Source organism: Ovis canadensis, chromosome 23, assembly GCF_042477335.2.
Source record: "Ovis canadensis isolate MfBH-ARS-UI-01 breed Bighorn chromosome 23, ARS-UI_OviCan_v2, whole genome shotgun sequence".
Classification (NCBI taxonomy): Eukaryota; Metazoa; Chordata; class Mammalia; order Artiodactyla; family Bovidae; genus Ovis; species Ovis canadensis.
The window spans coordinates 34,735,647-34,761,873 of record NC_091267.1 but is presented as its reverse complement, the minus strand read 5'-3'; the positions used below and the strand labels follow the sequence as shown (position 1 = coordinate 34,761,873).

General features: G+C 41.1%; 2 protein-coding genes across 3 annotated transcripts; both read left to right on the top strand.

Moving 5' to 3' along the window:
* Positions 1-1,091: 1,091 nt before the first annotated feature.
* On the top strand, positions 1,092-2,259 carry LOC138428095 (ribosomal biogenesis factor-like). Its single transcript, XM_069568308.1, has 2 exons — positions 1,092-1,210; positions 1,905-2,259. The coding sequence occupies exons 1-2, from the start codon at positions 1,092-1,094 to the stop codon at positions 2,257-2,259; spliced, it is 474 nt and encodes a 157-aa protein (XP_069424409.1).
* Positions 2,260-5,870: 3,611 nt separating this feature from the next.
* C23H18orf21 (chromosome 23 C18orf21 homolog) lies at positions 5,871-17,148 on the top strand. 2 transcript variants are annotated; one of them, XM_069568706.1, is made up of 6 exons: positions 5,871-6,096; positions 6,179-6,201; positions 10,027-10,226; positions 11,522-11,718; positions 13,578-13,956; positions 14,638-17,148. In XM_069568706.1, exons 1-5 carry the CDS (start codon positions 6,020-6,022, stop codon positions 13,729-13,731), a joined length of 651 nt encoding a protein of 216 aa, XP_069424807.1. In that variant the 5' UTR covers positions 5,871-6,019; the 3' UTR covers positions 13,732-13,956; positions 14,638-17,148. The 2 variants fall into 2 exon arrangements, with proteins under 2 accessions (XP_069424807.1, XP_069424808.1); XM_069568707.1 differs by lacking the exons at positions 11,522-11,718; positions 14,638-17,148 and having other exon boundaries at positions 13,578-13,756.
* The last annotated feature ends 9,079 nt before the right edge of the window (positions 17,149-26,227 follow it).

Sequence of the window (26,227 nt, the reverse complement as noted above, 5' to 3'; positions counted from 1 at the left end):
AGTGCAAACAAAAGAAGAGAGGGTGGTCAAGGTGTGGGGAGAGGTGTGCAGTGTTGGGATTTGTGGAGTGTGGGGAGCCACTACAGGGGTTGGGAAGAGGAAGCGGGTTCTTGGTGGGGCCGAGAAGGAAGGAGACTGGGCGGGAGGGCCGGTTGTGGGGGAAGCCAAGGGTGCCTCTGGGCCCCATGACGCCTGAGAAGACAAGTTGTGATGCAAGTAAAGGTCCTGCCTGAAGGACTGGGATACAGGAGTGCAGTGCTCAGAGCAGACAGAGGAACAGCTGAAAGACAGTGCGCTGCGGGCCAGAACGCGTGCACATGCACGTAGAGCGTGGTCCTCCTCTTCTGCCTCACTGGCCAGTGAAAGAGATGAAAGGACACTGACCCAGCGGAGGGGTTGGATCACTGGGTCAGGAAGAGAAGGGAATGGCAACCCACTCCAGTACTCTTGCCTGGAGAACCCTACAGACAGAGGAGCCTGAAGGGCTACAGTCCCTGGAGTCGCAAAGAGTTGGACACCACTGAGCGACCAAGCACGGAGCATTAAACAGATAAAAGAATCTAGAAGTAGCTGAAACTTTATTTTAAAAAACTCATACATCTCTCTGGGTCATCACCGTGCACCAGCCCCAAGCATGCTGTATCCTGTGTCGGACATAGACTGGCGATCCGATTCTTACATGATGTTATGGGGAGGGAAGTGGGAGGGGGGCTCATGTTTGGGAACGCATGTACACCCGTGGTGGATTCAAGTCAATGTATGGCAAAACCAATACAGTATTGTAAAGTAAAATAAAGTAAAAATAAAAATTTTAAAAATAAATAAATAAATAACTCATACAGAGAAACTGTCATTTCACCTATGCCATGGAGTGGTGAGGATTACATGAGTTCACAGAAATAAGATGCTTTAAAAAGCGCCTGGCACATATTCAGTGTTCACTGCATATTTTTTTAAGCTTCAATTCCAGAAGAAAAAGACTAGCCAGTAAGGAATCTTTGCATATCTGGGATCTTTGTCCATCTGGAAAACAATTCAGTTAGATGCTCTACCTCATACTTAAGCAAAAATATATTTCATATGGATTAAAGATGCACATGGAAGAAATCAAGCTAGACAAGTATGAGAAAAACATTTGGATGAATAGTCAGTTGTCTAGCTTCAGCATGATAAAGGAGGCCTATGGTTTTTCCAGTGGTCATGCATGGATGTGAGAGTTGGACTGTGAAGAAAGCTGAGCACCGAAGAATTGATGTTTTGGAACTGTGGTGTTGGAGAAGACTCTTGAGAGTCGCTTGGACTGCAAGGAGATCCAACCAGTCCATCCTAAAGGAGACCAGTCCTGGGTGTTCATTGGAGGGACTGATGCTGAAGCTCCAGTACTTTGGCCACCTCACGCGAAGAGTTGACTCATTGGAAAAGACCCTGATGCTTGGAAGGATTGAGGGCAGGAGAAGAAGGGGACAACAGAGAATGAGATGGCTGAATGGCATCACCGACTTGACGGACATGAGTTTGGGTGAACTCCGGGAGTTGGTGATGGACAGGAAGCCTGGCATGCTGTGATTCATGGGGTCGCAAAGAGTCGGACACGACTGAGTGACTGAACTGAACTGAACTGAACTGAACTGAATACATACTGTTGGAGAAAGAAATGGCAACCCACTCCACTATTCTTGCCTGAAGAATCCCATGGACAGAGGAACCTAGCAGGCTACAGTCCACGGGGTCGCAAAGAGTCGGACACGACTGAGCGACTTCACTTTCACTTTCACTTTAAAGCTATACAGAAAACCCAGACTGACTCATGAAGAGTCTAACCACATAAAAAATCTTGGGGGGCAAAATGCTATAAACCTTCCAAGGATAAAAGTTAAGTAAGGAGCTGGATCTTGCGCGTACAGATGGCATCACCTGGAATTTGAGAAGCTGCACAAGGGTATCGGAGGCCTGACAATAGCCAAGAACAAACTAAGAGGGGAGAAGTCCAGAAATGTATTCCACATAGCCAGCCAAAAAAGCTTTAAGGTTAAAAATAAAGTAAAACCAGTTACCACTAACCTTAAGAAGATAAACATTGTGAATGATGAAAAAGTTAACAGAGTGAATAAAGCTTTTATAGATGTACAAAAGGAACTGGCAAACTTCTCAAAAGGCCTTTCCCTTGATCCCCTACAGAAACAACTGCTATCTCAGCAGTGTCATGAACACGTACCAGTTAATGTTGATGAAGCTAGAAGATTAATGGCTCACTTGTAATACACCGATGATGCATCAAATTCCCCAAAAATACCAATAAATTTAATCTTTTATACAAGAAAAAAAAAGTAAGGAAACTGCATCATAAATGACAAGCAGAGGATGAATTTCACCAAAATACAAAGATTCCCAGAAACTGATAAACAACTCACTGAAGATTTCTTTCCACAAAAGAAAATGCAAACCATCAAGAAATGAATGAAAAGAGGCTTTATTTCAGTGGTATTTAAGTAAGCTAATAACCTTCACCTTTTCACCTATTCAATTTGACCCAGCTTTCTCAGATATTGATGCTGAGAGTGTGAATTGCTACAATCTTTCTTGGATGATCTAGGAAATTAAAATATGGATATTATTCCACTCAGTAATTTCTCTTTTAGGAATTCAGACAAAGGAAATAAAAAGCATTAGCATATACAAGATATTTGCTGCTGCACTATCAGAGCTAGTAAAGCACTGAAAAAAACTGAATGTTCATCAATAGGAAAATGGTTAAATAAATTATGGTTCATTACATTTTGTCATATTGTCAGCTATTAAAAGCACATGCGAGTATGTGTGTGTATATATATATATATATATATATATATATATCTTCAGTATACTGGAGAGATGTGTATGACTTGTTGTTAAGGAAAAAGGCAAGTAATGTGGTAAAGGACTAATATTCTACTTTTGGTTTTTGCTTTTTGTATATGTCTTGTTTTGTTGTTGCTGGGTATGTGGTAATGGTGTTTGGGGATATTTATATATTCATATGGGCATTCCAGGTGGCACTAGTGGTAAAGAACCCACCTGCCAACGCAGGAGACATAACAAAGAAGCAGTTTTGACCCCTGAGTTAGGAAGACGCCCTGGGGGAGGGCATGACAACCCCCTCCAGTACTCTTGCCTGGAGAATCCCATGGACAGAGGAGGCTGGTGGGCTATAGTCCATAGGGTCACAAAGAGTCAGACATGACTGAAGTGACTTAGCATGCATGCATGTATTCATACATGTGCTTGTGTGTGTAATGGCACAGGAGAAGAGACTCAACTGCCAGTGTTGATCATCTCACAGAAATAGGGTGGAAATGTGGGAAGAGCATATGTAATAACTTTTCTTCTGAAAAATTAAAATCTGGTGTTAAATAGATACTTTCTCTTTACAAACTTTTGCATCATGTGACTTCTTTCTGAACTTAAAAACGAAGGATAAATAAGAGTCTAATATCCAGAATATGGATACTAGTGGCTGGTCATGGCAGCCCACTGTAGTATTCTTGCCGGTAGAATCCCATAGACAGAAGAGCCTGGTGGGCTACAGTCCATATGTTTGCAAAGAGAGGGCATGATTGAAGCAACTTAGCACACACGCACGCATCCAGAACACATTTTTTAAAACTGCAACAACTCAACAACAAAAAGCAAACAATCCAATTAAAAACTGGACAAAGAACTGGAACAGACATTTCTTCAAAGATATACAAATTGCCATCAACACATGAAACGATGCTTAACATCATTATGCAAATCAAACCCACAAAGAGATGTCACTTCACACTTGTTGGTGAAGATGTGGAGACGTTGGAATCCTTGTTAAAAATGGGATTACAGTATGACCCAACAATTACACTGCTAGGTATAAATCCAAAAGAATAGAAACTAACACACCTTCAAGTTCACAGCAGCAGTATTCACAATAGCCAAAAAGCAGAAACAGCTCACATGTCCATCAATGACTGAAGAGATAAAATAGGTGCCAATCCTAAAGGAAATTAACCCTGAATGTTCATTGGAAGGACTGATGCTGAAGTTGCAATATTTCGGCCACCTGATGTGAACAGCCAACTCATTGGAAAAGACCTTGATGTTGGGAAAGATTGAAGGCAGGAGAAGGGGATGCGAGAGGATGAGATGGTTGGATGGTATCAATGAATCAATGGACATGAACTTGGGCAAACTCTGGGAGATGGTGAAGGACAGGGAGCCCTGGTGTGCTGCAGTCCATGGGGTAGCAAAGAGTCGGACACGACTTGGTGACAACATATATACACTTCAGTTCAGTTCAGTTCAGTCATTCAGTGGTGTCTGACTCTCTGCGACCCCATGAATCACAGCACGCCAGGCCTCCCTGTCCATCACCATCTCCCGGAGTTCACTCAAACTCACGTTTATCACTTATCAGCCATGCATCCTCAGGCAAACAACTTATCTTTCACTGCCTCAATTTCTTTCTTCACTGAAAGGTATGGTATGGAATGGCATGCTCAGTCGTGTCTGACTCTTTGCAATTCCATGGACTGTGGCCCTCCAGGCTCCTCTGAGTCGGTGATGCCATCCAGCCATCTCATCCTCTGTCGTCCCCTTTTCCTCCTGCCCCAAATCCCTCCCAGCATCAGAGTCTTTTCCAATGAGTCAGCTCTTTGCATGAGGTGGCCAAAGTACTGGAGTTTCAGCTTTAACATCATTCCTTCCAAAGAACACCCAGGGCTGATCTCCTTTAGAATGGACCGGTTGGATCTCCTTGTAGTCCAAGGGACATTCACTACTCAGCTATAAGAAGGAATGAAGTTCTGATATATAATACAAAGTGTATGAACCTCAAAAACACTATACTAAATGGAAGAAGCCTCACCTGAAAGATCTCATGTATGATTCCATTTACTTGAGGTTGGTGGCTCAGTGATAAAGAATCTGCCTGCTAATGTAGGGGACATGGGTTCCATCCCTGGGGCGGAAAGATCTCACTTGCTGTGGAGCAACCAAGCCCCAGCATCACAATTACTGAGCTCACCTGCCTCACCTACTGAAGCGGACAGAACCTAGAGCCCATGCTCGGCAACAAGAGAAGTCACCGCAACGAGAAGCAAGAGCATGGGAAGCAGAGAGTCGCACCCTCCACTTCCCCACTCCCTGCAACTAGAGAAAAGCGTATGCAGCAATGAGGACCCAGCACCGCGAAAAATAAAACAAATTTTAAAAAGTGTTATCAGCGGTTGCCAGGGGCCGAGAGGGAGGGGACAACGGGGAATAACCTCCTAGCTTCCCCTACGCTGTTCAACTGTTTCCAAACTAGTAACTGAGCTGTGTAGTTAGCCTTAAAATGGCCAACGAGTTAGGTGAATTTCACTTCAATTAAAAACAAAATAATAATAATAATAAAGATAAGCTCGTTAGCGCCCCTGCCAAGAGCAGGCTGAACTGGAGACCCCAGCGGCCCCCTTGTTGGCCCCGCATCCGCCCGCCGCGGCCCAGGTCAGGACCCGGGCTCCCAAGTGTAGAGACGACGGTGCTGGAGGCGGGCGCACCCTCGGCTCCCGACACTGCCAACCCAGCCCAGTCAAGTTACTCCGCTCAGGCTCCCATGTGATGTGATCCTCAGACTGAAATATCTGCCTGCAATTCAGAAGACCAGGTTCGATCCCTGTGTCGGGAAGATCCCCTGGAGAAGGGATGGCAACCCATTGCATGGACAGAGGAACCTGGTGGGCTACCGTCCATAGTCTCTCAAAGAGTGGGACGCGACTGAGCGATTAACGCTTTCACTTGACTCCCAGCCCTCGGGGACCAGGCGGAACCCAGGGGCGGGGCCAACGGCGACGGAAGGGTCGGCCCCCGGACGCCAGCCCGGACGCGGAGGGACCGGAACCCTTCAGCCGAGGGTGCCTGGCTCCGGAGGACGGTCGGATCCGGACATCAAAGTACGCCGCTTTAGGAAGCCGGCTTCCGGAGTCTCATTTTTGCAACCGGGTCTCTGCGGCGTGGGATATCGGCGGGAATGAGGCAGAAGCACTACCTTGAGGCCGCGGCGTGGAAACTACGAGACAGCTGCCCGGGCCAGGCCCGCTACCTCCTGTAAGAGAGGAGGGAGGGGAAGCGGGAGGCGAGCGGCAGGCGGGTGTGTCCCGTCCCTTACGAGTGTCTGTCTCTTTTGCAGCTGGGCCTACAGCTCGTCACACGGTAAGGAGGACGCCCGTTGGTTGTGGGTCGGGCTCTAGTGGCCCCGCTCCCTCCCTTCCGCACAAAGAACCAGATGATCCAGAGAAATGTGATCGACCCACAGCCATTATAAACCCCCCTCCAGAGGCTTCTTAGTTCCGTAAAAAAAAGGAATGCCTTAACATGCCTTACCTTGTCTGACCTTTTATTGGCATTTGACACAGTTCATCAATCTACTCGAAATAGTTTCTTCACTTGGCTTCCAGATCTTCACCGAGTTCAGCTCCTGCCTCTTTAGCCAGTACTTCTTGATCTGCTTTATTGGCGCCTCCTTCTCCACCCTCCAAATGATGGAGTGTCCCAGGACTCAGCCCTTGGACGTCTTTTCTACCTACGCCCAATTCCTTGATGATAGTTTTTCATGCAGTCTTACGGGTTTTAAATTCTTCGTACTGAGGACTTCCAAACTTATATCCCAGTTCAGACTGCTCCCCTGAATCCTAGACTCATCCAGATGCCTTGACAACTTTTTTTGAATGTCACATTAGGCGAAAACTCGAGGTTTATCTCCCAACAGGACAACCCCCCTTCCCCAGTTCTTCCCATTTTAGTAACCAAAGTGAAAGTGGAGAGTGAAAAAGTTGGCTTAAAGCTCAACATTCAGAAAAGGAAGATCATGTAATCTGGTCCCATCACTTCATGGGAAATAGATGGGGAAACAGTGGAAACAGTGACAGACTTTTTTTTTGGGGGGGGGGGGCTCCAAAATCACTGCAGATGGTGATTGCAGCCATGAAATTAAAAGACGTTTACTCCTTGGAAAAAAAGTTATGACCAACCTAGATAGCATATTCAAAAGCGGAGACATTACTTTACCGACTAAGGTCCATCTAGTCAAGGCTATGGTTTTTCCAGTGGTCATGTATGGATGTGAGAGTTGGACTGTGAAGAAGGCTGAGCGCTGAAGAATTGATGCTTTTGAACTGTGATGTTGGAGAAGACTCTTGAGAGTCCCTTGGACTGCAAGGAGATCCAACCAGTCCATTCTGAAGGAGATCAGCCCTGGGATTTCTTTGGAAGGAATGATGCTACAGCTGAAACTCCAGGACTTTGGCCACCTCATGTGAAGAGTTGACTCACTGGAAAAGACTCTGATGCTGGGAGGGATTGGGGGCAGGAGGAGAAGGGGACGACAGAGGATGAGACGGCTGGATGGCATCACGGACTCAATGGACGTGAGTCTGAGTGAACTCTGGGAGTTGGTGATGGACAGGGAGGCATGGCGTGCTGCAATTCATGGGGTCACAAACAGTCGGACACGACTGAGCGACTGAACTGAACTGAACCTCATCCTTAAGATTCATTTAGCCCAAAAATCTAGGAGCCACTCTTGTCTCACTAACAGCCTTCCTCCCCAGGACAATATGCCAGCAAATCCTGTTGGCTTTAAAATGTATCCAACATCTAGCCATGTCTTTCCACATCCCTCTTACCACCCTGTCCAAGCCATCAGTTTCTCTCCTGAATTATTGCCAACAGCTCCCATGCATCTCTGCAGTCCAGACTCAATCCAGCAGTCAGTGTGAGCCTAACAGAAACCTAAGCTAGATTCATGTCAGTTCTCTGCTACAAACTCTGAAATGACTGTCCACCTCAGTAAAAGTGAAGATCCTTATGAGTCCACAGGTGTACCTATGTCATAGGTCGCATTACCTCTTTGAGCTGCTCTCCCTTTTTTTCACTGAACTTCAACCACTGCCAGGTGCCCATGTTGTGTCATGGCCTTTGCAACTGCCCTTCCAGTACCTGGAAGTCTTACCTCACCTAAGTCTTACCTTACCTACTTGGATTCCTTTCTCATTTCCTTCTGGTCTCTTGAAAATGTCACCCCACGAAGCCTTCTGTGGCTTCCCTATTTAAGATAATAGCAGCTATATCAGCAATCCACATTCTCCTTTCGTCTTTTTTCTCCCAAGCACTTAACATTTGGCATTGTGTTCACTGTCTCTCTCCATGAATTGTGCTCTGTTCACCATGGTATCTCCCACAACCAGTGCTTGGCACATAACAGTCTCTCAGTGTGAATGAATTTTACACTTTTCAGAGCTAAGTTACAAGCATTGTCCTTAGCTTTTCAATAGTGCTATTCCTAGCACTTAACACAGGACTTACCCCTAAATATTTAGGGTGTACCCACCTTCCTTTTTAGCAACATTACCTTCACACTTCACCTTTCCCTAAATAACCATGCTTGCTTTTTCACTGTGGTTGTACTCAAAAGCCCTTTACCAATAACAGATGCCTTTTCCAAATACAGTTTAGAGTTTATACTCATCTACAATGACCTTTATCAAGCCTCTTTGAAATTTTCTAGCTAGTCTATATAGAGTTTAATAATTTTCAGGGCATTTTAATCATATTTTGTTACAGTTCTTACCAGTCTTACCTTCATTTCCCTAGGGCTCCCCACGAACATGAATTCTAAAAGACAGCAACTCCTTTTCTTCCATATTTATGTCTCCAGCCTAGCATGGTAGATGGTCAGTGAATGCTTTCTTGATTGCATAAAGGGCCTGGGGCAAGTCTGTTGTCCTGTTACCTTGTACTGCAGACAAAGCCCAGCTCACAACCACAAAACTGTGCTGATTGTTTAAAAAAGAAAAGTCACAATATTGTTATTTCATGATAAATGTGTTTGTAAAATTTGTGAGACTTACAGCCTTTTTTTACTTGGTAGTAATAATGAACAACATAGCAAAGAGTGGCTCAGTTCAGCCGCTCAGTTGTGTCTGACTCTGCAACCCCATGGACTGCAGCACGCCAGGTTTCCCTGTCCATCACCACCTCCCAGAGCTTGCTCAAACTCATGTCCATCGAGTCAGTGATGCCATCCAATCATCTCATCCTCTCTTGTCCCCTTCTTTCCCCTTCACATCTTACTGTTGAGCACAATTATTTTCACATCAGCATCAGGGTCTTTTCAGATGAATCAGTTCTTCGCATCAGGTGGCCAAAGTTTTGGAGTTTCAGCTTCAGCATCAGTCTTTCCAGTGAATGTTCATGATTCATTTCCTTCATGATTGACTGGTTTAATCTCCTTGCAGTCCAAGGGACTCTCAAGAATCTTCTCCAACACCACAGTTCGAAAGTATCAATTCTTTGGCACTCAGCTTTCTTTATAGTCCAACTCTCACATCCATACATGACTACTGGAAATACCAGATGGACCTCTTTTGGCAAAGTAATGTCTGCTTTTTAATATGCTGTCTAGGTTGGTCAGATTTTCTTCCAAGGAGCGAGCATCTTTTAATTTCATGGCTGCAGTCACCATTTGCAGTGATTTTGGAGCCTCAAAAAATAAAGTCTGTCACTGTTTCCCCATCTATTTGCCATGAAGTGATGGGACTGGATGCCATGATCTTAGTTTTCTGAATGTTGAGTTTTAAGCCACCTTTTTCACTTTCTTCTTTCATCAAGAGACTCTTTAGTTCTTGTTTGCTTTCTGCCATAAAGATGGTGTCATCTGCATAACTGAGATTGATATTTCTTCTGGCAATCTTGATTGCAGCTTGTGCTTTATCCAGCCTGGCATTTCGCATGATGTGAAAAAGAGTGGGGACTTAACTTATCTGTTGCTAAAAAGAGTGACTCGATAGAACTATATTGTTTTGTAAAATAAATTATTGCCAATTTATCTTTGTAGATTCTTATATTTTGAGTTTTGCTTAAGGAAAATTTGTATTTGCTCATATTAAATAATATACTCTTGCATTTATAATATTGATAGTTTGTGGTAACAGAATACTCTGATTTGCTGACTTTTGGGTTTTACTTGTGTAATTTTAGATGATAAAAGCACTTTTGAAGGAACATGTCCATACTGTTTCCAGTTGCTTGTTCAGGATAAATCTCGAGTGCGCCTCAAACCCAAGCCCAAACTGACACCCAGAATACAGAAACTTCTGAATCGAGAAGCAAGAAATTATACACTCAGTTTTAAAGAAGCAAAAATTCTGAAAAAGTACAAAGACTCCAAAAGTGTGCTGGTAAGATTTCAATTCCATTCTGTATAGGTAAACTAGACTTTTCTTTTACTTACGATAAGGTTAAGAATTAGCCTGAATATAACTCAGAGGTTTGTAGTAGTATATTTAGATTGTCAAAATATATATATGATTTTTTTCTAGTGATTACTGTTTCATCAAGAGTACAGCTTAGTTTTGTTTTTCAGTGTTACCTAAAACCAAACATAATGAACTCTCAATGCCCAGATCTTACTGTTGAGCACAATTATTTTCACAAATTTGAGGATTTCTTGAGCTCACCAGTGTGACATCATCCGAACTGCAGTTACCACTAAATATTTTCAGCTAATGGTCCTTTTCTTCAGACACAGTAAACTGTATTAGGTATACATAAGGAAAGAGCGTAAAGTATTAGGTACCAGTGTCATTTCTTCAGTCACCCCCTCCATGTCAGAGTATGTATTTAAGTTATGTCCAACAGAGATAAGTGTGTCTTATGTTCATTCATCAAACATTTATTGAGAATCTTACATTATGCCAAACAGTGTTATATATTGGAGATGTAAAGTAGAATAAAACAACCAAATTAAATTACTTATGGTTTACTATGTAGCAACCAGTATTAGATACACTTTATGTGCATGTTCTGTGTTAAACATTTATCAACTATTCCAGTGCCTGGTTACTAGGCACTGTGCTGGGCATGGTGGACACTATGACAGATTAGGTCTGGCCTAAGACCTAACAACTTGGATTGGAACTGCCATATTTAGGAGATTACCATTGTTGGACAGGTAAGTGCATTTTCATAAAGCAACTTACACCTCTGTGAATGCATTTTTACCTGCTCATGAACATTAGAGTACTTCTCATAAACTAGTTTGTTAATTTTGTTGAGGCCTGGGCCGAATCTGGTGCCTGTGAGTCAGATGTGTAGAAGAGCATTTAGCTATAAAATGGACCATGTCTTGAACAATGAATCCTGAAAAGAAAGTCAACCTCTATTCCTAATGAAGTGAAGAAGGATGAGAATGTGAGAATTCATGTGCCTGGTTTTATAAATTACTTTAGACTTGTATTTATATATAGATTCACTAAGGGTCTGAAGGAGTCAATTATTTTCAGTGATATTTTGCCATATTTTATTGGGAAAAGGCTTGGAATTTTTCTGCAAAAAAAAAGTTGCAAAATGTTGTAAAGGTATAAATGCCTAGATACTAAAGGGTGCCTTACATATAAGAATTTAATGAATATACAGTTTATTGGATTAAATTATAAGGAGAAATAAGACTCACTGTTTCTTCTTTTTGTGGCAGTTGATTACTTGTAAAACATGCAACAGAACAGTTAAACATCATGGGAAAAGCAGAAGCTTTCTGTCAGCAGTGAAGAGCAATCCTACCACTCCTATGAGTAAACTCAGCCTGAAGACCCCAGAGAGAAAGACTCCAAGTTCTGCAAACCTAAATCATATGTCTGGTTCCAAAGGCAAGAGCCCAGCATTGATTTTCAGGTATGTTAATCCATTAAGCTATATAAATAGCCATTGCTAACCCCTGAGTTCTAATTTCTCTGTATAATAAACACTCCCTGAAACTGCCATGCAGTTGAGGAAGTCATCACTGCACTGACTTCCAGGTGTGTTCCTCTACATCCAACCTCTCCCTGGGCCCGTTCCCAGCTGCCTCTTAAATATATCCACTTCCCACCCCTGCATGTCGCCAGAGGTAACCACTCAAACCTGCCCCTCCTCCTAAGTTTCCTTAATCTGTAAATGAACATGCCCTTCTAGACATTCTGACCTGAAATGGTCGGTGCAGTTGACAGTCCTGCTCCCTCTGTCTGGGCCCAGTCAGTCACCGGTTTCTATCCATCCTGCCCCCAAGGTGTTTGCACCTGTCCTCTCCTTTTCCTCCGTGCTGCTGCTGTCTGTTCAGGTCATTATTCATCCTTTGCCACAATTACTACAATAATTCCCTGAGTCTTCCTGCTTCTAGTTTCAAACCCTTCTAGTCCAATATTTATTGAAAACACAGTTCTGATTAGAAAAACACAGTTCTGATTAGAAGCCTGTGGTACCTCACTCTGTGCATATGAAAGACATAAACCCAGAGTGGCATGGGTTTCAGCCCCCACTACCTGGCACCAATCTGTCTGCCTATCACTTGCCTTAATTCATCCTTTGTGTCACCAAGACAACCAGTCAGGGTTGACTTTCCTGCTCTAAACCTTTATTTTCTGCAGTTTCCCCTGTCAGAAACTCAACAGAGTAGGGATTTGTGAAATGATGTGAAGTTAACTATGTGACTGGGCACATGTTTTATTTTCAGTAATCCTCAATACTCTATTCATTATGCTGATGAACAAATTTAACTCTGTACTAACTGTGAAAGGAATTTTAAACATTTTTATTACAGAAGAGTCTGATAGCTTCTTGAAATTAAATAACAAAATTCAGCAAGGACTAGATTATTTCTGCTTATTAAAATTGAGGTTTTTATGAGGATTGACATTTAAAATTTCAAGTCAGTTTTCTCTGTATCCCTGATTATTTTGGTGTTTGATATGATAGGAATTCATCGTGAAAGTTTCTACTTACAGGATATATGCAGATAAAAGAAAATTTGGAATATTTAAAATAATTCACTTGCATTTAGACCAGACTGCTTATTAGGTATATGCAGGAAAGAGAAAGTTATCATGTTTATCATGGTTGGGGAGTCAGAAAAGGGATGAGATTGACAAACCCCAAATATTGTTTGGGGGTTGAACACACTTGGAGAGAATGAAGTGGAAGGAGGCATAAATACACACATACCAGAAGGGGAATTGTTTATTCAGTGAAATTTATAGAGAGTACCCTCTGTGCTTGGCTCTGCTAAAAAGCACTGGAATATACAGTTAGCCATACAAAATATCTGCCCTCTAGAGCTCACCTTGTATAAGGGTGAAAATACAACAGAATGGTACCTGTATGCATAGGTTGAGATTTTTCACTTTTGAGAAAGAAAGTGGTCTTGAGCTGTGAACTAAAAAATGTTTTTGCAGTCCTTGCTTAGAATTATGAATTTTGATGTCAGTCTTACAAGGAACTCAGTCCTAATGAGACTTTGCCTTTAGCTTCCTCTTTCAGGTATGAAAGAAGCTTCTAGACACACCCCTTATATCTCCTAAATGTTGCCATTAGCTTGTTTAGTGAGATTTTTTTTTTAACAAACTGGGAATGGCTTTGCTGGGTACAGCTACTGCTCATGTATGGCCGTAATTATTACAGAAGGGTAGAGAATGATTATAGTAGTAGGTATCTAGGCTAAGTAGGAGGAACTGCTCTCTGTCTGTATATCTAAGTGTGGCTTTATGTTTTTTTTTCAGAACACCTGCATCTGGACAGTCAACATCCATTTGTTCCTCAAAGCATGCAAGCAAAACAAAGAAACACTTCTCTCGACTAAAAATGTTGCTTAGTCAGAGTGAATCCAAAAAGAATCCAAAGATGGACTTTAGAAATTTCTTATCTTCTTTGTAAAAGATAGATTATGAAAATAAATGTTTAATGCAGTTTCTGAAACTAAGTTAGAAAAACTGCTTTTTAAAAAAGTTACTTATTCTTAAAATAAATGGAAACTCAGGTCCAAGAGCAAACTTTTCTTGGCATTCTTCAGTGTTTGTGGAGAAAATAGCTCCTTGGAATGGAAAAAATTAACCATGCCTGCCTCACAGAGTGATTGCAAGGATCAAAAATATATGAAAGGTAAGTAGTAAAGATAAATACGGACAGTGAGTGGTTATATTATGATTTTCTCCTCCCCTAAGTTTTCATGATTTATGTCCTTTTCTTTCATAAGGAAATTGAGACCATTATAAGAGCTCTACTTCCTTTCTAGCTGTCTGTGGCCTTACTGTTAATTCAGAAAAAGTGTACACTATAATGTTTCACTGTAAGTGGCATTTCATTTGCTCTGGTGAATACCTACTGTTAGGTCTGAAATTTATATTGGAGCATAACACAGTAACTATCTTAGCTTAGTTAAGATAGCTATCTTAGTTTAGCTATCTTAATATTTCCTGGAACATAGATATGCTTTTTTTAAAATGATAGGCTAGGATTATATTCAACCTGTGTTTTAAAAGCTCTTTAAGTAATTTACTTTATAATCTGTTTCCAAGCCTCTTTGGTACTTAAAAGTTTAAAACTTAAATTTCTTAAGAACATACAGTGAAGAAAGGATAATCTCTTTAGTAAATCGTACTAGGAAAACTGAACAGCTACATGGAAAAAAATGAAACTACTATTATCTCACACCATACATAAAAATTAAAATTAACTCATAGTGAATTAAAGACTTGAATGTTAAGACCTGAAACTATAAAACTCCTAGAAGAAATCATAGGCAATATGCTCTTTAACATCATCTTTGCATTATCTTTCTAGGTATGTCTCTTCAGGCAAGGGAAATAGAACCAAAAATAAATGGGATTACATCAAATTAAAAAGCTTCCATACAGCAAAGGAAACCAATAAAATGAAAACCTACTGAATGGGAGAAGATAGCTGCAAATAATATAGCTGATAAGGGGTTGATAAACTCATATAACTCAACAACAATAAAAATAACCTGTTAAAAAGTGGGCAGACTGCCTTGGGGCCTGGAGATGCCTCCCCTTATGGGCCTAGCCCAGCCGGAGGGGTAGAGGCTTGGAACAGGCAGCAGGGAAAGATCATGTAATCAAGAATTATTTAAACTGTTTGCTGGACTTCATTTACCATTATGATGGGATATAAAAGTTTAAGGGCTTTTGCCAAAAAAAAAATCTATGAACCAGCTCTATACCAGTTCTAATAAATCTGCAAAGACGGGGGAAAAAAAAAAAAAGTGGGCAGAGAAGCTGATGGACATGTTTCCAAAGAAGATATACAGATAGCCAACAGACACATGAAAAGATGTTCAACTTCACTAATTAGGGAAATGTGAATTAAAATCACAATGAAATATCACTTCACACCTATCAGAACAGCCAGGATCAAAAAAGCCAACTGTTGGCAAGGATGTGGAGAAAAGGAAGCCCATGTACACTGTTAGAAATATTAATTGGTGTAGACACTGGAAGATGGAGATTTCTCTAAAAATTAACGATAGAGCTATCATAAGATCCAGTTATCCCACTCCTTGCTATTTGTCCGGAGAATACAAAGACACAAATCTGAGAAGTTATCTGTACCCCCATGTTCATCGTGGCATTATTTATAATAGCCAAGATATGGAAACAACCTAAGTGCTCATCAACAGGTGAAGATTCAAAAAGGTGTTACATATATACAATGAATACTACTATGCATGATTCACATGGAATGCTCAGAATAGGAAAATACCTATAATAGGAATAGATTAATGGTTGCTGAGGGGAAGGGCGGGGGAATGCGGAGTGGACTGATAAATGAGAATAGGATTATTTTTCACAGTGATGCAGATATTCTGGAAAGTTAACAAGAATTTGCTGTATGGCTCAGGAAGCTCAAAACAGGGGCTCTGTATCAATCTAGAGAGATAGGATGGGGAGGGAGATGGGAGAGGGGTTCAAAAGGGAGGGGATATATGTATACCTATGGCTGATTCATGTTGAGGTTTGACAGAAAACAAAATTCTGTAAAGCAATTATCCTTCAATTAAAAAAAAATTTTTTTAAGAAAGTGAAAGTCACTCAGTCATGTCCAACTCTCTTCGACCCCATGGACTATGGAATTCTCCAGGCCAGAATATTGCAGTGGATATTCCCTTCTCGAGGGGATCTTTCCAACCCAGGGATCAAACCCAGGTCTCCCACATTGCAGACAGATTCTTTACCAGCTGAGCCACCAGGGAAGCCTAAGAGCACTGAATGGAGTGGGTAGCCTATCCCTTCTCCAGCAGATCTTCCCAAACCGGGGTCTCCTGCACTGCAGGCAGATTCTTTACCAGTGGAGCTACCAGGGAAGCTCCCTAAATATTCTGGAATTAGTAGTAATTATTGGGTAACTAAAAACTACTGAATATACTAAAAACCACTGAATTCTACACTTTAAAAGGGTGATTATAATGTGTAATTATCTCATTAAAGCTGTTGTTTAAAAAATGAAAATAAACATTACCTAAAAATATTACAGTGTATGTTGGCAGCAATGTAAATTGCTAGTATAGAAAAGGATACGTAGGTTCCTAAAAAAAACTAGAAACAGAACTACCATATGATCCAGGAATCCCACTCCTGGGTATCTATCTGGAAAAACTGAAAACACTTAACTCGAAAAGATACATGCTCCCCAATGTTCACTATAGCGCTATTTACAATAGCCAAGACATGAAAGCAACCTAAATGCCCATTAAGAGATGACTGGATTAATAAGATATACATACACATACAGATACATATGATGGAATATTAGTCCTGAAAAAGAACAAAAAGATTGCTTGGAGGAGGGCATGGCAACCCACTCCAATATTCTTGCCTGGAGAATCCCATGGATAAAGGAGCTTGCCAGGCTGTAATCCATAGGGTCACACAGTGTCAGACACGGCTGAAACGACTTAGCACGTGTACATGCACTGTTATTTGCAGCAATGTGTATGGACCTAGAGAATATGCTTCATGAAATGTCAGACAAATGATGTATATCACATGTGCAAAATCTAAAAACTAATATAAATGAATGTAAAGCAAACAGACTTATAGAAAATAAACGTGACCAAAGGGGAGAGGAAAGGGGCAAAGGACAAATAAGGGATATGGGATTAAGACAAATTATTATATATAAAATGGATTAGCAATAAGCTATCACAGGGAATTATACCCATGAATCTTGTAATAACCTATAATGGAGTATATCTGCAAAAATACTGAAAAACTATGTTTAACATCTGAAACAATACTGTATATCAAGTATATTTCAATAAAAATTTTTTTAATATTACAGTGTAGATTGTTGTTATTTAGTCGCTAAGTCATGTCCAACTCTTTTGCAACCCCATGGACTGTAGCCCGCCAGGCTCCTCTATCCATGGGGTCTCCCAGGCAAGAATAATGGAGTAAGTTGCCATTTCCTTCTCCAAGGGATCTTCCTGACCTAGGGATCAAACCTGCACCTCCTGCTTGGCAGGCCAAATTCTTTACTGCTGACAAGCCACCTGGGAGGCCAGTGTAGATACTCTGCACTGGCAGGCAGATGTACCACCACTAAGCCACCAGGGAAGCCCCTACTTGTGTGCTCTTAAAAACAAGTACAGTCTTCTGGTTAAGACTGTCTTTGTGGTCTTGCCCTACAGAACGAGCCTGTGTCATTTACTGACTGTGATCTTTGGCAAATTCTTAAATTTCTCTGAGTCTGTTTCATTATTTCTAAAACGAGGATAATAATAATACTTACCTCATAAAGGTGCTGTGAGGACTCCATGAGATGGTACCTAGAAGAGTGGATGGAATATTAAAAGTGCTCAAGCAATTTGTGCTATTATCATAGTTGATCAAAAAATCTTAATATGACCACCAATAAAATAGCTAGATGAATAACAAGATCAACTATTACACTATTGCCCTTTGAATGTGTCTCACTAATGATGGATATAGGCAAATTGTTTTTAATTATATGGACAAAGACACACTTCTTGTCTAAACTTCTTCTCTGAGCCCCTTTTTGACTAGGCCTCATCCTTGGGCTTTGTATTTGGCCTGCCTAGACCAGTTTTAGTGAAAATCCTGCTAAGTCAGTTTAGCAAGAATTCCCCCACCCTCAACATCTGACTTTAGTAATTTTCCATCCACTGGACCCTCTCATTTGCTGCTCCATGGCCATAAAGTCCAGCTGCCTTTGGCATAGAGTTGAGCCCCAACTTTCTCCCCTATTGCAATAATTTCAATACCTGTAACAAATGTCCTGAATAAAGGCTTCCCTTCCCTTTAAACAAGTGTTAAATAATTATTTTTCTTTAACAGTATCATCACTTGTCTAATAAATCTTCAGTCTAAGTTCAGTAAGGCAATGTGGTTTTCTAACAAGTGACAGACTGACTTTGGTGACTCCTGTCTTGAGGTGGCATGTAGGTAATGGAGGTTAAGCGAAGTCTGATCTATGCATTCATTTCATGAAGTGCAGAAAATCCAAGTGGTTCAGTCTCCGGAAGTTATGTCCAAGAGGTCCTTCTGGCCTCAGCTGGGTCTTCCTGTAATGGCTCTATCCACAGTTGCAAATACAAGATTTATACACACAAGCCTCTCTGGAATAATTCCAAAACATCTTTTACTTTTCTCAAGGACAGAAATTGCAGCAACATGTGTGGAAACAACATATTCTTTCATCAACCGGGCATCCCAAAATATTAGTTATAAATCTTGAGTACAACTAGCAATTGTCATTAAAGTTAACAGACAAAAGAGTGGTACAGGTGTTCATATAGCTTTTGATATATTCAATTCAACCTGTCTTTTCAACCTTGTTTTGATATGAAATACTTGAAATTTATCTTTTCAGACCTATTAGCATTTTAGAGAACATTTTCTTACTAATTTTAATATGCAACTATACACACAGCAAATATATATAATTTATACTATTTAAACTATGTCTTTGAATCCTTTCTTAACTTTTAAGAATGTAAAATCACCAGTTGTAGCTTAAAGTGAAAGTGTTAGTCACTTAGTCATGTCCTACTCTTTGTGACCCCATGGACTGCAGCCCGCCAGGCTCCTCTGTCCATGGGATTCTCCAGGCAAGAGTACTGTAGTGGGTTGCCATTTCCTTCTCCAGGGGATCTTCCCCACCCAGGGATCAAACCTGGGTCTCATGCATTGCCAGAGATTCTTTACCATCTGAGCCACCAGGGAAACCCTTATTCATTTCAGGTTATCCCAAAATTTCAGTCTGAACTTGGGTATTAAATATTTGTATTTGGGGTTTTGGCTTCAATATCTTGGAATTAAGAGTGTGTATACCTAAATAATTCTCCCTGCAATTACTAGCTAGCTGTAGTACCTGCTACTTTTTCTCATATACCCTCAGGGAAACACTGGGCTTCCCAGGTGGTGCTAGAGGTAAAAAACCCACCTGCCAATCAAGGAGACTTAAGAGACAGGGGTTCGATCCCTGGTTCAGGAAGATCCTGAGTAGGGCACGACAACTCACTCCAGTATTCTTGCCTGGAAAATTGCATGGACAGAGGAGCCTAGAGGGCTACAGTCCACAGGGTCGTAAAGAGTTGGACACAACTGAAGTGACTTAGCATGCACGCAAACATCAGGCAGGATTCCTGGCATTTAAATATAACTGTATATAAATAAAAAGAGAAATAAAAGTTGTTTAGGTAGGTCTAATATTTAGCTTTTTAATTTTGTGGTCAAAAGCAGGACTATTTAAACATATAACTTAGAGAAAGAAGTTCCCTTGTGGCCTAGTGCTGTCATGACCCAAATTTAATCCCTGGTCGAGGAACTGAGATCCTGCAAGTCATGTGGCATGGCCAAAAAATAAAACCTAATTTGGACTTTTGAGTTTTGGGGAGTTTACACTCCTCCACTAAGATTCCAGGAAGTGTTTTGTTATTTCCTCATATCAATTAAGAATTACATTTCCCTGAGCTTCCAGTATCTCTAAGGTGCAGCAGTATCTTGTCTAGGATAATAGGCTTCATTAGAGATTATGGTCTATCTAAAATATTGCTGGCACACCAATTCTATTCTAAAGAATTTATAAAGTCTCTAACCATAGTCTCATACAAGCACATCAACTATACTAATACTGTCTCTAGGCGCTTTCTGGAAAACTACAGTACCTAAATTCTGACAAGAGAAAAACACTTAGACCAGTAAGCCTCTGAAACCTGAGGTTATCCAACCCGGGGAAGTTTCATGATCTTGGTAATATTACTTATTTGGCTTTGCTGGGTCTTTGTCGCTGCCTAGGCTTTTCTCTAGTTGCAGAGGGGCTGCTCCCTAGGCACGGTGCTTCTCTTGCTATGGAACATGGGTTCTAGGGAGTACGGGCTTCAGTAGCTGCAGCACACAGGCTCAGTAGCTGCGGCTCCCAGGCTCTAGGGCACAGGCTCAACAGCTGGGTGTATGCGGTGAGCTGCTCCATGGCATGTGGGATCTTTCCAGGTCAGGGACTGAACGCGTGTCTCCTGCACTGGCAGGTGGATCCTTAACCACTGAACCACCAGATGTGTGTGTCTATGTGTGTTAGTCGCTCAGTCATGATTCTTTAAGATCCCATGGACTGTAGCCCACCAGGCTCCTCTGTCCATGCGATCCTCCAGGCCAGAGTGCTGGAGTGGGTTGCCAGTTCCTTCTCCAGAGGATTTTCCTGCACCCAGGGATCGAACCTGGGACTTCCACATTGCATCACCAAGGAAGCCCCATAACCTCAATTATATATGTAAGCCATTAAGCTCTTGTAGGGGAATCGTTAAACGTCAATAAAAGCAGGAAAATATAGTACATTCCCACAAATTAGTGCGTAGGTTAAGCTAGGAACAGAACCCTCACTTGAGGGTGTATTTTACAGGTCCAGGTCTGAGAGACACAGCCAAAGCTGGGTGACGGATGCTCTTCCGAGGAGGATTCATATATTTTACCCTTAGTCAGTACATAGTTCTCGCTGTTGCCTCAAATCTTTACAGTCAGGAATGACATTCCTCAAATTATGTGGTTAAACAAACTAGCTGCTGCATTTACCAAAGACTAAATCTAGCTAGTGAGCAGCAAGAATGAGTAGCACGGTCCCTGGTCTGCAGTCTGACCATCTCTCCCCGTCAGACAGTCAATGTCAGTCATGATGACGATAGAGTGAAAGAAATCAGACTGTACTCCACGTTTCATTTTTATCTGCTAGGATCTTTATTTTACTGGTCCATAGTCTTAACAATTGTTGCAAGTGAGTTCAGATACAGCGTCAGGTTTTATGAAGCTAAACATCATGTTCTAACCATTGCATTTCCAACAACATGAGTAGAATAAAAAAATGCATCACTTTTTTGCCACAGAGAAGAGAAATGTGTACACACACATACATACACACAGCTGTGGCATGGGGTAGTGGCGAGGGGCAAGGAACAATTCTCAAAACAGCTTGTGCTGTCTGGCCCATGCAGCGTGTAGCACATGCCTGAAATCAGGTTTTTCCTTTAAACCTTACCCTTCTTTTCAACAGACCTACTGTAAAGTTAGTCATATTATTCAATAGGAGCAACATTTAATGCCTTCAGATTTCCACTGAGCAAAAAGTATGTTTATATACAGTATTTCATTTAATTTTCATTTAATCCATCAGTGTTGTTGAGACACAGGTCAAGAACACATTAAAAAAAATCTTTTTCATTGCTTGTTTGATCCATGGTGAGTTGGCAGAGATAAAGTCAAACGCCATTCCTCTTTTCTATAGTGCTCTCTCCAGGGACTTCCCTGGCGGTCCAGTCGTTAAGAATCTGCCTGCCAGTGCAGGATACACAGATGAAACCCCTGGCCCAGGATCTAAGATCCCACATGCTGTGGGGCAACTAAGCCCACGTGCCACAACTACCGAGTCTGCACACTCCAGAGCCCGTGCTCTGCAACAGGAGAAGCCACCACGAGAAGCCCGCACAGCACAGCTGAGGAGTGGTCCCCGCTCGGCGCAGCTAGAGAAAACCCACAGGCAGCAATGGAGACCCAGCACAGCCAAAAATAAAATAAAATAAAATAACTTTCTAAAGCTCTAGCCTAGATCAATGGATAAAGAAGCTGTGGCACATGTATACAATGGAATATTACTCAGTCATAAAAAGGAATGCACTCGAGTCAGTTCTAATGAGGTGGACACGTGAAATAAAGCAGAAAGAGAAATATAAACATCATATACTGACGCATATACGTGGAATCCAGAAAGATGACACTGATGAGTTTATTTTCAGGGCAGCAGTGGAGAAACAGACATAACAACAGACCTAAGGACATGGTGGGAGGGGGGGAGGGAGAGGGTGAGATGTATGGGGAGAGTAACATGGAAGTTTACAGTACCATATGTAAAATAGATAGCCAGTGGGAATTTGCTATGTGACTCAGGAAACTCAAACAGGGGCTCTGTGACAAGAAGGGGGAGATGGGGAGGGAGATGGGAGGGAGGTTCGGGAGGGCGGGGACATGGGTGCACCTATGGCTGATTCGTGTTGATGTTTGACAGAAGACAACAAAATTCTGTAAAGCAATTATCCTTCAATTAAAAAATTAAGTGGCCAAAAAGAAAACAAAGCTCTATCCAACTGTTCCCCATAGACATGGAAACCATTCTTTCCTCAGTGTTGCACATTTTTTCATACCACTTGCATAGAACTGATGACATTATAATATAGTCAGTATCTGCTTCCCACATTAGAACTGTAAAGGACAGAGGTGTAGCTCACTCATGCTTGAATTCTCTCAGCTTCCGGTACAGTAACTACTACATATTAAAGGCTCAACATATTCATTAAAAAACAACAGAAACTACATTTGCTGTATGAAATGGAAGGGAGGTATTTACTCAGACACCATGTGTGCATGTAGTCACTCAGTCATGTCTGACTCTTTGTGACCCCATGGACAAGACCACCAAGCTCCTCTGTCCATGGGATTTCTCGGGCAAGAATACTGCAGTGGGTTGCCATGTCCTTCCCAGGGGATCTTCCCAATACCATGCACCACTATTAATTGGGCTTCTGACAGCTTAGGTCAATACAATCTTGAAAACCTGAAATGGGAATTCTGGAATACTTAATTTCATTAGGTAGCATACAATGAAAGAAGTCTATATATCCTTCCCAAGAAGCTACGGTTTTCTTGGGAAACTACAAACTCTGAGACTATCTTCCTCTTTCTGGTCACTACAGTTCAGAACTACTCTCCAGCCTGAGAAGAACTGATGATACAATTTTGACTTCACAGCTGAATTTTGTTGGCTCTTGATGCTATGTCTTTCTAGAAAGTGCTTGATCTTTTTTATCTGAAGACCTCTGCAAATAACTACTTAACAGTTTCATCCTTTAGAAAAGTACAATGTGCAGAAGCATTCTAGGACGACATAAAATACAAATCACAATTTCATTAAGTAGCATACAATGAAAGAAGTCTATATATCCTTAATAGTATATCAATAAATAAGATTTCTAGTACAGTACCAAAAAACTCTACACACTGCTATCGTATGCACGTAATGCACTGAGTAATATAACAAAAATGGAAACCAAATCAATGTTCATAAACAAAAATGAAAGGCTTCCCTGTCAGTCCAGTGGTTAAGACTCTGCGCTTCCACTGAGTGGGGCATGAGTTCGATACCTGGTTGGGGAACTATTATAATAAAGTCCCACAAGCTGTGCAGCATGGTCAAAAATAAATGCAAATATGGAAGAGTAATAAATTGCCAACATCCACTGGATCATCAAAAAAGCAAGAGAGTTCCAGAAAAACATCTATTTCTGCCTTATTGACTATGCCAAAGCCTTTGACTGTGTGGATCACAATAAACTGTGGAAAATTCTGAGAGAGATGGGAATACCAGACTACCTGACCTGCCTCTTCAGAAACCTATATGCAGGTCAGGAAGCAACAGTTAGAACTGGACATTTAACAACAGACTGGTTCCAGATAGGAAAAGGAGTACGTCAAGGCTGTACACTGTCACCCTGTTTATTTAACTTCTATGCAGAATACATCATGAGAAACGCTGGGCTGGAGGAAGCACAAGCTGGAATCAAGATTGCCAGGAGAAATACCAATAACCTCAGATATGCAGATGACACCACCCTTATGGCAGAAAGTGAAGAAAAACTAAAGAGCCTCTTGATGGAAGTGAAAGAGGAGAGTCAAAAAGTTGGCTTAAAGCTCAACATTCAGAAAACAAAGATCATGGCATCTGGTCCCATCACTTTCATGGCAAATCGACAGGGAAACAGTGGAAACAGTGGCTGACTCTATTTTTCTGGGCTCCAAAATCACTGCAGATGGTGATTGCAGCCATGAAATTAAAAGACACTTACTCCTTGGAAGGAAAGTTATGACCAACCTAGATAGCATATTCAAAAGCAGAGACATTACTTTGTCAACAAAGGTCCATCTAGTCAAGGCTATGGTTTTTCCAGTGGCCATGTATGGATATGAGAGTTGGACTATAAAGAAAGCTGAGCACCAAAAAATTGATGCTTTTGAACTGTGGTGTTGGAGAAGACTCTTGAGAGTCCCTTGGACTGCAAGGAGATCCAACCAGTCCATTCTAAAGGAGATCACTCCTGAATATTCACTGGAAGGACTAATGCTAAAGCTGAAACTCCAGTACTTTGGCCACCTGATGCGAAGAACTACTCATTTGAAAAGACCCTGATGCTGGGAAAGATTGAGGGCAGGAGGAGAAGGGGACGACAGGGGATGAGATGGCTGGATGGCATCACGGACTCAATGGACATGACTCTGAGTGAACTCCGGGAGATGGTGATGGACAGGGAGGCCTGGCATGCTGGGGTTCATGGGGTCGCAAAGAGTTGGACATGACTGAGAGACTGAACTGAACTGAATATTTTAACCAAATAATGCTTAACACTGACTCTTAACTTTTTATAGTGAAAGCAACTATTTAGAATTTCTAAAATGACAGTAAATAAGCACTTGGGGGATCTCTTCATTGTATCTAACCTAATTATTCAAAGGTAATTATTAAGCTGCAAAATATATATCTAATGAATATTTAAATTCATATATGACTATGATTATATAACATCTGAAAATAAAATTCCTCACCTATTGCCCTGGGTTATTTGAATTACTGTTACATTATATAACTACAAGAATTTTTAAATTAATAATATGGAGCTTTTTAAAAAACACTTAGAAAACTTCTATATTAAAATAATTAAGTTTTCTGTATACTATTTCTAAGTCATTTGTTTCAAAAAAACACACTAGCCTTAAAAAAAGATCTAAGCCATGTTATAAAACCTGGGTAAGAAAAAATAATATTTGAACCAATCAGCTGTTCAATTTTTATTAGCAGTTCAATTTTTATTGGTTCCTGGTGGGAAAATTACACCCAACTAGAAAAAGAGCTTTATGCCACTTATATAGAACTTCATCATAATTGTAACTGCTGGGCTCATCAATGGACATAAAAGCAAGAAAGAAAAGAAAATAGAACTAGAAAGAAGTTAGTCTTTCTTCCTCATGCTTTCTAAGACAGGGAAAGACTAGCAATTCTAACAGGGAGAATGCTGAGCGCTAATGACTAGGCTATGGTGTCATGCACTATCAATTAGACAAAGGTAAAAAGAACTGGACATGAAGCATGTCTGAAGTGCTGCAGAGCTCAAAAGTCAAAGTGTTACTTGCTCAGTCATGTCCGACTCTTTGCATCCCCCATTGATAATAGCCTACCAGGCTTCTCTGTCCATAGAATGCTCCAGGCAAGAATATTGGAGTGGGTTGCCATGCTCTCCTCCAGGGGATCTTCCTGACCCAGGGATCGAACACTCGTCTCTTTAACATGTCCTGCACTGTCAGGCAGATTCTTTACCACTAGCGCCACCTAGGGAGCTCAAATACCAACTCAAAAGAACTATGAAAACTAAATTTCCCTCACTTAAATTTCCCTCACTTGAGCTGCAGTCTAACAGCTCAAATCACAAAACCACAACCACCTTATGGCAGTTTATCACCAAATTATACAAATACCTTAACAACCAAACAGCTTGTGAGCTCTCTGCTAGTAACCTGACCCCATAAAAGTACAAGATTTTACAACACAAATATCAAGAGCTGGAAAAAGGAGACACTACTAATGTGATATTTTGAAAAAGCCATGTATTAATATATGATTTAAACTTCTTAAAATTTCTTGTTTAACTTGTATTTCCATAAGTAAACACAAGTTTTATTTAAAACAATAAATATTTCTTTGTATATTTGTAATATGACTTTAAGATGATAAATCTAACTAAACAACGCAACTGAATTTTTCTAAATTATATCTGAATAATAAGCCAATGGCTCTGCATAGC